The 10983-nt window shown below is 38.8% G+C and overlaps 1 protein-coding gene across 1 annotated transcript; it reads left to right on the top strand.

The window, feature by feature from the left end:
* Positions 1 to 9679: 9679 nt before the first annotated feature.
* On the top strand, positions 9680 to 10488 carry LOC107816583 (abscisic acid receptor PYL4-like). Its single transcript, XM_016642309.2, has one exon. The coding sequence runs from the start codon at positions 9737 to 9739 to the stop codon at positions 10364 to 10366; it is 630 nt and encodes a 209-aa protein (XP_016497795.2). The 5' UTR covers positions 9680 to 9736; the 3' UTR covers positions 10367 to 10488.
* The last annotated feature ends 495 nt before the right edge of the window (positions 10489 to 10983 follow it).

Here is a 10983-nt window from a genome sequence, read left to right as displayed (position 1 = left end):
TAATAACATGATTCATTAATTTTACAAGTGCACAGGATTTATTCAAGACATAATTTCTATGTTGCACGTCCACATGCTCGTCACCTATCGTGTGTGTCACCTCCAAACAATTTATATCATACCAAATTTAGGAATTCATACAGTCAGAACCAAGTTTAGAAGTGTTACTTACCTCAAATCCTTTTAAAAGTCATCCACTCTGCTCAAACCTAAATTGCTCCGCCTCAAACGGGCCGAAAGATACAAGCCTCATTAGCACAATAGCCCCCAAAGAAGTAACCCTGCCTTAACACGACCAATCAAATTCATACTTCGTGCGCACTATCTACCTTCAAAATAACAATTTAATCACTTCACGATTTTTCATAAAGGATAATATAACCCGCATTCAAGAAGTTTTCTTACTCGAGCCATCCTCTATCTCAACCTCTGCAAGTCATAACTAATCAACAAGTATGCCTCAGACCAAAACCAATACCGTACAAAATCGTGCAATCAAATCATAGATAGCAGACTCCCCCACTTGGCTCAAAGACATATAACAAAACATCTGATAACTCACCATACCCAAGATAATATCTAAATTGACCATACTAAGCAATGAAAGATCAACTCTGGTCTCTAGTCCCCCATTAATTTCCACACACAACTAAGGTTGTCCAACGGGACGGGTCGTCCCGTCCCATCCCATCCCACTTAATTCTAAACGGGATGGGCCCATGTTAAACAGGACACGGGATGGGATGGGATGGCCATTTCGTCCCGTTTGTCCCGTCCCGATTCGTATCGTCCCGTCCTGCCTGTCCCACCTATCCCGTCCCGCCTGTCCCGCATGTCCCGCATCCTATTATTCAGAGATTGGATTAATTCATAAAGAATAAATCTTGATTTTGAAAAATTAACCACTATGGAAGAAGAAGAATATAATGAGATACTTTAGCACTGGGAGCGATGATGACACGGAACTCATGGAGCATCAATCACTATTGCCAATTCCAGAATAATGTCCGAGAGAAATTATAGATAAGTTACAACGAAATTATATAGGAGCTTACAAATATTAGTATGATAATTTGTAATTGGCTACTAAGAGGCCTAGTTCAAATAGAACCCTTCCTAGAAGGTGGCTGCGTAGATTAGTGCTCTTCAAAAGAATTATATTTGTATGTGAGATTTGAAAGTTCTATTAATAAAATAAAAGGCTCTAAGCGTTGAATTTCTTTTTATGTATTGTCTTACACTCTTACTTAGTTACTTAATGACTTGAAATTATATTAAATAAATTATAACTCTATTATAAATTTATAATTACTAGAATATTTCATTACAAGTCTTTTGTTTTAATATTTTATAATTCTTTACTTAGTTTTCTAATTTTCGTTTAATTTTTAAGTTTATTAAATAAGTCAAAAAACTAGCCGTTGCAAACTTTAAAAACTTAGTCATTGTCAAAAGAATAGTCGTTGCCAAACTCAATGCTTAAATATTCTTTTTTTAAAAAGGCACTTAAGGCCCGGGAACCCGTCCTATCACGTTTGTTAGCGGGACGGGATGGGCCTACTGTTTCGTCCCGTCCCGTCCTGTCCCATCCTATCCTATTTGTTAGCGCGGGACGGGATGTGCCTACCATTTCGTCCCATTTGTCTCGTCCTGTTTCGTCCTGTCCCGCCACCGTCCCGGCTAAATGTCATCCCGTCCCGTTAATTTTGTCCTGTCCCGTCCCGTCCTGTCCCATTGGATAGTCATACACACAACTGATACACACGGTCCAAAATTACAGTATCGCTCACCGGCTTAGATACATGAATAGGTGAAACTAAGGACTCATTGGGCATATACAGAAAATGAACAAAATTATGATGGAGCATACGAATATGTGGAACTAGGGTCAAATAATATAGATGCCTCCCTGTGGCACACTGGGACAACACATGTGATCACTGCATCTAAAGCAACAACATCTGGTCTAGCAGGAAAAGCATAAAATTGGTCCTGACCGCCACCTGACCGGCCTCCTCCTCTTGGGCGACCTCTAGCTGACTGAGCCCCACCCTGAGCTGGCTGGGCGGGTGGTGGATCAACTGGTGCATAAGTAGTAACATGACTCCTCTGCTGAACTGGACCTCGCGTATGGAAAGGAAAATATTTCCTCACATGACCCAACTCTCCACACTCATAGCACTCCATTTCGAAGAATGATGGCGAGTTCTGAGGTGGACCTCGAGAACCAGAATAACTACCAGAAGAACCTGATACGAATGATCCCTGAACTGATGGTGCACAGGGCGTACTCTGAGCTGGAAGTGCACTGAGAGATGACTGACCCTGATGAGAACTGTATGAACCATAAGTGGATGATGCACTATGGTGAACTGGACGACCCGTCTGAGTGTGTATGTAAGGACAACCCCTGCTGTGGTAGAACTGCCCTCCAAAAGGTACCCCACCAGAACCGCCCGAACCGCGAGGCCTCTTGGCATCCCTCTCACCACGATTCTGGCTACGAACTACCTCTATCTTCCGAGAAATGTCAACCACCTCGTCAAAAGTGGCACCAGATACTCTCTCTCTAGTCATAAGCAACCGCAATTGGTATGTGAGGCCATTAATGAACCTCCTAATCCTTTCTCTATCAGTGGGAACCAACCAAACTGCGTGACAATCCAACTCAAAAAATCTCATTTCGTACTGCATCACAGACATGCCATCCTGACGTAACTGCTCAAACTATCTGTGCAGCTCCTCTCTGCTAGACTGTGGCACAAACTTCTCCAAAATGAGAACAGAGAACTCCGGCCATGTAAGTGGTACTGCACCGACCAGCCTGCGCCTCTCATAAGCCTCCCACCATCTGAAGGCAGCCCAGAAAATTAAAAAGTAGTGAACGAGACGCCACTGGTCTCCAGAATATCCGTTATCCGAAGCATCCGCTGGCACTTATCCAGAAATCCCTGAGCATTCTTTGACTCAGCATCGCTAAATGACAGAGGTCGACGCCTCCCAAATATCTCAAGTCTCCTTTGTTCATCATCTACCATAACAGGGACTACCGGGGCCTGAACAACTGCAGTCGGTTGGGCTGGTAGTGCCCCCGGTATCTGAACTCCCTGTACTATCTGATCTGGAGTACGGACAATAGAGGTATGAGTACCTTCCCCGACCTGAGAAGTGGCAGGTGCAGCCTGAGCCGAAACCACCTGAGCAAGGCCAGTGCAAACTGTCAATAGCTGGGCCAAAGTCTCCAGAAGGTCTAGAATCTCAATGGGCATAGCTGGTCCTGGCGGCTCAGCTAAATCTGGAATATGCTCCTAAGCTGGAGCACTGGTGGTACTACAGGTGCTAGTCCAACTGTGGTACGAGCTACGCTTTGACCTCTATCACGGCCCCGGCCTCTCGCGGCCCCAACTGGTGGCACTGGTGGCAGACCGTCCGATCTGGTAGTACGTGTTCTCACTATCTGTGAAAGAATACAATAACAGGATTTTTAGTTTCCGGAATCAACAAGTTCGTACGGCTAAATACAATAAAGTGAAATTTCCTAAGGGTTCGGCAACCTCTCGAAGAAAAGTACAGACGTCTCCGTACCGATCTGCAAGACTCTACTAAACCTGCTCATGACTCGTGAGACCTATGTAACCTAAGCTCTGATACCAACTTGTCACGATCCAAAATCTCACCTATCGTAATGGCGCATATCTCAATACTAGGCAAGCCAACAATCTCAATAAAACACCATATCTTTTAAATTTGAAAACGTAATATTTAAATTCAGCGGAAGAAATCTCACAAATATAGATATAAACACTCCCAAAACCCGGTGTCACTAAGTAAATGAGCATCTAAATGAATACAAAGTCTGACTCATAAAAATTACTGTCTGAAATATAGGACAGTACAATAACTAAACAGTAAGGGAATCAAGTATGCAGATGTCAAACAATTACCTTGATAGTCTATAACAAAAATGACTCTGAAACCTAACAACTGTCGTATCTGGGAGCACCTAGATCTGCATACGAGGTGCAGGGTGGAGTATGAGTACAACCAACTCAATAAGTAATAAGACTAACCTCTGGGCTGAAAGTAGTAATGAGCTCTGCAGATACAGTCCAGTACATAAATAATGGTACAGAAATGTAGGCATGCTTTCAAGTTCCACAGTTAAACTTAGTACACGCAAAATAGATCAATACTGCATGATATGAGAAATGTGACATCTCAGTGAAAAAACATCATGTACTACTGGTTACATATCATTCGGTCACTCGGTACTGTTTATGGCCAATCCAGCCCAGGTATATTCCATACCGTATATATATTCACATCGACTAACAGTCAGCCCCTCAGTACCGTGTAAGGCCAATCCAGCCCTGGGGTAATTTATCCCTACATGTAAATGATACAGACAAGATCCATGTCCAGGGAAACTTTATCACAATATAAATAAATAGGGCAAGTCCATGCCCTAGGAAATTCATCCTGAATATATATACTCATCTATGCTCACTGGGGGCGTGTACAAACTCCGGAAGGGCCCCTTCAGCCCAAACATGATATAAAGCATATATGGCCTACTGCAGGCGGGTAGTCTCTATCCGTATAATAATAAAGCTTATAAGGCCTGCTGTAGGTGGGCAACCCCGATCCATAATTGATAGTAAAGCCTATAAGGCCTGCTGCAGGCGGGCATCCCCGATCTATATAATAATAATGTATAAAGTCATTATGGCCTGCTGCGGCATGCAGCTCGATCCCATAAATATCCTTACAATGGATGAATATGACAGGGTGTGAAATGTATATTTTTGAAATAATTAATTCAACAGCAACACGACCCATGGGTCCCAAAATATTGGCACGTAGCCTAAACATGATATTTAATAAGAGTCTCAGCTCAATTTCTCTAACACGTGGAACATCATCAGATAATAACATGATTCATTAATTTTACAACTGCACAGGATTTATTCAAGACACAATTTCTATGATGCACGTCTACACGTTCGTCACCTATCGTGTGTGTCACCTCCAAACAATTTATATCATACCAAATTCGGGGATTCATACCCTCAGAACCAAGTTTAGAAGTGTTACTTATCTCAAATCGTGAAATTCTTTACTCCGCTAGGCCCTTGCCTCGTGAATTGCTCTCCAAACGCCTCGAATATAGCCACAAATTATTCGATTCAGTCAATAAAATTTATTGAAATTAATTCTATAAGAAAATACTAATTTTCCAACAAAATCCGAAATTTAACTCAAAAATCGTCCGTGAGCCCACATCTCGGAACCCGACAAAAGTCACAAAATATGAATGCTCGTTCAACCACGAGTCTAACCATATAAATTTTACCAAATTCCGACATCAACTCGACTTCCAAATCATCAAATCTTATTTCCAAATCCCTAAGTTCAAATTCCCAATTTATACCTCAAAAATATGTAATCTAGTCAGATTATTCGATGATAATTCAATGTTATGGAGTAGAAATGATCACAAGGGACTTACTTCAAGATTCCCTATGATTTCTTACTCAAAAATCGCCAAAAACCGAGCTCAAAATATCAAAAATGACAAAAATATCGGAACCCCTCTGTTTTGTACACTGCGGTGCTTTCGCACCTGCGGCTAAATCTCTACTTCTGCGGCAGGCCAACCACATCTGCGCAAACCGCAAGTGCGAATAATCCATCGCACCTGCACAACTCGCCACATCTGCGCCCAATTTCTCGCTTCTGCGCCCACTGAGCCGCATCTGCGGCATCGCACCCGCGGCCAATTTCTCACAGGTGCGATCACACGAGAAGACAAAAATTTTCTAGATTTCTTCTAAGTTCGAATTTGATCCGTTAACCATCCGAAACTAACCCGAGACCCTCGGGACCTTAACCAAATGCACCAACATGTCCTAAAACATCATACGAACTTAGTCGAAGATTCAAATCACGTCAAACAATGCTAAAATCACAAATTACACACAGATTCAAGCCTAAGGAACTTCAAAATTTCTAAATTTTACAAACAACGTCGAAACCTATCAAATCACGTCCGATTGACCTCAAATTTTGCACACAAGTCATAAATGATATAACGGACCTATTCAAATTTTCAGAATCGGATTCCGACCCAGATATAAAAAATTCAACCCCCCGGTCAAACTTTCCAAAAATTCGACTTTCGCCATTTCAAGCCAAATTCCACTACGGACCTTAAAAAAGATTTTCGGTCAAGCTCCTAAGTCCAAAATTACCATACGGAGCTATTGGAATCATCAAAACTCCATTTCGGGGCCGTTTACATATAAGTCGACATCCGGTCACTATTTTAATTTAAGCTTTAAACCTTGGAACTAAGTATTCCAATTCATTCCAAGCCTCACCGGACCCGAACCAATCACCCCGGCAAGTCACATAACAACTGTAGAGCATAAATTGAGCTGTAAATGGGAGAACTGGGTTGTAATACTCGAAATGACCGGCCGGGTTGTTACAGCTATATACAAAAATTATACAAATTTTATATACTTTTTCAGTTACTAAATATAAATAGTTTCTTACGCGGACTAAAAATAATAATACCATATTCTTATAGTATAATCACATATATTTACTCTGGCTACAACTTCAGAAAAGCCGATATGCCCTTACATAATACAAATTCTATTCCTAAAGTTTCAATATTTTTTTATGTTAGAAATAACTAAATTTTAAATGAAATCTGGACAAAAAGTATTGGAATGCAATTAATGCATAATGGTCAAAGATTTTTACTGTCGGTTAAAGTGGCCCTATGATACTTTTAACATGGTATGATATTGTCTTCTTTGGGACAAACCCGCACGATTGTTTGGACTTTGTTCGCACACCTGAAAATCTCTTATCCATCACCACGATCCACGGGTGTATCTCCGAGATTCATTGTAGTGCGTCTCTAAGCTCGTAAGGTAAGGAAATAGAGCCCCGCACCATCGCTCAACAATCATCATACTCGTCCCATCGAACCTGGGCGGCTCAAATATCAAGTTTTGGGTTAAAACGGTCCAATGATACTTTTAACATGGTGTGATATTGTCCGCTTTGGGTCAAGCCCGCACAATTTTGGGAGAAATTCAAAAATAGCTAGATTTACAAGTGGTAATTGAAAAATAGCCACAGTTTCAAAAGTAATCGAAATTTAGCCACTTTTCATGTAAAGATAAATCTGAACGAAAACACTGTTCAAAATCCGAAAAATATTCCAGCATAATATACTGGAGTTCCAGTATATTATACTGGAACTCCAGCATATTATACTGGAGTTCCAGAACTCCAGCATAATATATTAAAGTTCTAGTATAATATACCGGTCCATCATAATATGCTGAAAGTTCATATACAGGTGCTCCAATCTCCAGTATATTATGCTGGAACTTTTCGCGTGTTGGAGTTCCAGTATAATATGCTGGAAATTCATGTACAAGTGCACCAATCTCGAGTATATTATGCTGGACCGGTCCGTGTTACTGCAAAATAGTGGCTATTTTTTAATTACTTTGCAAACGCTGGCTATTTTTTAATTACCAGTCCGAAAACTGGCTAGCCCGTGCTATTTTTATCACAATTTTTCCAAAAGACCTCACACCGTTAGGAGATCCATGCACCTTATATGTAGGTTTTGAAAATGTAAGACTTTATTCGCATGCCCGATATTATTTACATTCATCAACGTGAATTGGATTTAGCTAATTTTTTTGAAATATTATCGCAACTGATATAAATCACGGCACTTTTCACTACAAAATTTTAGAGGTGATGATAAATGACATAACGGGAAAAGACGTTGTTAGCACGTTATCCAAATGTTTTCTAGAATTTTTACTGTGTCGAGACCAAAGAGAATATTAATATTGCAAGTTTGCAACTAACTTGGCAAGTTGAACAAAAAGGTACTAGTTGCTACCCTTTCTATTAGAAAAATTGACATCTCTGAAGTTGATGCATCTTTTTTATGTTCGATCAAAAATAATATTTAAATATTTACAAATACTAATTTGGCTCTCAATATTTATAGGTAATAAATTTCAATGTTTGCAATACTTGGCAAATATTGAAAAGGGTAGTGAATTTCAATATTTGAAATAATGAAAAGCTTTGTTTGAGAGTATTTCAAGTGAAAATAGAAATTTTCAGTCATAAGATCTTCAATTTTAAGTGAATCAAATTCATATTCCAGCACAATTTCTACTTTCAAATATACTCTCTTTCAAGTTTAATAAGATATTGTCCAAACCCTACTAACTTTTTTGGACGAAAAAGCATGTGAATTGCGAGGGAAAAAAAGGGACGAAGGGATCAAGTTGAGGAAGAGTGGGTGGGAAAAATAGAGATATGAAAAAAGGAGAGAAAAGAATCTTTCTTGGTAATAACAATTAAAGTTAAAGTTATACAAATATTAGTTAATTAAACTAGCTTGATTTTCATGTTTGTTAAATGGTTGGTAATGAAAAAGAATAAATAATTTGATTGCTTAAGTTACTAAAAGATAGCCATTCTATTGTATGATAAAAGGTTTCCGTACTAAGCCAACATGAAACATTCTAATTTAATTTTTACCCCACTTGCATGGGTTGTAAGAATATTTCAAAATTCAAAGTAAGAAAAACCAGTACTCCCTCGGTACATATTTTCTTATTAGTTCGTTCCAAAAATAATAATTTATTTTTATATTTAAAAATAATTTAACTTTAAATTTTTTATTTTACCCACTTTAACTTTAATGAGAAATTTTTATATGCCACACAAATATTATGACGTCACACGCTTTTGCCCCTTAAGCTTTAGGAGCACATGTTTCAAAAGTCTTATTTTTATTTTTTTTAAACTTTGTGACAAGTTAAACTAAATTATCTAAATCGAAACGGAGGGAGTATGAAACAAAAAAAAAAGAAGAAATAGTATGAACTATGAAGTTAACCAACTATTGCTACATATATACTGTTTGTAATAAATTTTAACTCAAAATTTTAACTTATGGTTTGGTACTTTTCCGTACCCAAACATAACGGGGAACTTAATATACGGTGCAGTTTATGAGAAGTCCAAATAATTAGCTTTTGGGAAATCGGGGTGCAGTTTTTAAAACTGAGTTTTATTCCGGACTGCGTCCAAATAAGTTTTTAGCAACTTGATCATCCACTTGCATGGCCCTAACGTGAGCAGTTTGCTAAACACACCAACTCTTGCTACTATAATTTTTGTCTTCTAACACATAACTAGACAAAGATTATAAGTATACATGATAATCTATATATTTTTTTTAATTACAAGGTAAGTTCGATGCGACAAGCTTTGATCGAGAAAACTACTAATAAAGAAAATTGATCTAAGGTCTCCGAAATCACTCGCACAAGAGATGGCACCCTTTTTGATACACCATATTTTAAAGTTATTGACACATATAGTCGATACCTTTTTAATTTTAAAAATCTCATCTTCTACTTCAATGACGACATGCTCTAATAGAAATCAACATTTTATTTGTGCTTAATTAAGCAATATTTATTTAAAGCTCAACATTGTATATATGAAAGATATAACATTTAAGAACCAAAGAAATATTTAGCTAATTAATTAAGCTCAACATGTTAAAATCTTAATAGTATATTATTACTTAAATCCTTTATATATATAGACTCCATTTCCATCTCTCTCAAAGGAATTAACATAGTTGAAAGACAAGAGAGAGAGAGAGATAAACATGACTTCTACACTTCAACTCCATAGAATCAACCCTAACACCGCCGCTACACTCGCCGGAAACTTCCACAAACAACCGGAACAACCACCCACATGGATAACCCCCCTAACCAACACCTCTCTCCCCGACGACCTATTCCACTACCACACCCACGCAGTGGGCCCAAACCAATGCTGCTCCGCCGCGGTGCAATCCATCTCCGCCTCCATCGACACCGTATGGTCCCTCGTCCGCCGCTTCGACAACCCGCAAGCTTACAAACACTTCCTCAAGAGCTGCCACGTCATCGTCGGCGACGGGGAAGTTGGTTCGTTGCGTGAAGTCCACGTCATCTCCGGCCTCCCCGCAGCTTCGAGTATTGAGAGGTTAGAGATTTTAGACGACGAAAATCATGTAATGAGTATCAGTATTGTCGGCGGCGATCACCGGCTGAATAATTACCGATCAGTCACGACGCTTCATCGGACGGCGGACGACGACGGAACGACGATAGTGGTGGAATCGTACGTTGTGGATGTTCCGCAGGGGAATACTAAGGAAGAAACATGTGTCTTTGTTGATACAATTGTACGGTGCAATTTACAATCGTTGGCCCAAATCGCAGAAAATTTGGAGAAAATCAAAGAGTAAATCATCGCGATTAATTAATTAAATCCTTGTACATTGCTTCGATCCTTCCTTTTTTGTTGTTGTTGTTTTTTTTTTAATTTTGATTTTTAATAGACAGAGTTTTTATTGTTGTTGATCCCGAAGCGGATGGATTCTCTGAAGTTCTTAAAACTCTACCTGTTGCACACTTGCACTTCTGGATTTATGGGTTCAGAAGTTAATATTTGTTAAAATTTAGTAACTTTTTACACATATATATTTAGAATTCGTATCGAAAATACTAAGTTTTATTGAACATATGATAGACATCTACATCGGCCATTAGATCATGGAGATCCAGAATTGTAAGTTTAGAGCGCATTAACCATGTTTTGTTTGCAGTTCCAATAAAGAAGGTACCTTTTTCTAGGTTTTTTTCTTGATAATTAATGGCTTCCGTGGATAATGCATTTGAAAAAAAGATTGTAATATTGAATAATAGAAAGGATGTCATATTATATTTTATCAGTAAATAGTTTAGATTATATACTCCCTCCGTTTCATGAAACTGAGCATGAAATTTAAGAAAAGAGAGAAGACTTTTGAACTTGTGGTGTAAAATGAGCCACATATATTTTGTTTGGATATAAATCATTGCA

This window comes from Nicotiana tabacum, chromosome 13, assembly GCF_000715075.1.
Source record: "Nicotiana tabacum cultivar K326 chromosome 13, ASM71507v2, whole genome shotgun sequence".
In the NCBI taxonomy this organism is placed as follows: domain Eukaryota; kingdom Viridiplantae; phylum Streptophyta; class Magnoliopsida; order Solanales; family Solanaceae; genus Nicotiana; species Nicotiana tabacum.
The sequence above is the reverse complement of the archived record's forward strand: the minus strand, read 5'-3'. Positions and strand labels throughout refer to the sequence as shown.

Coding starts and splice junctions, on each gene's coding strand:
- LOC107816583 (XM_016642309.2), top strand. CDS start 9,737: ATGACTTCTACACTTCAACTCCATAGAATCAACCCTAACACCGCCGCT.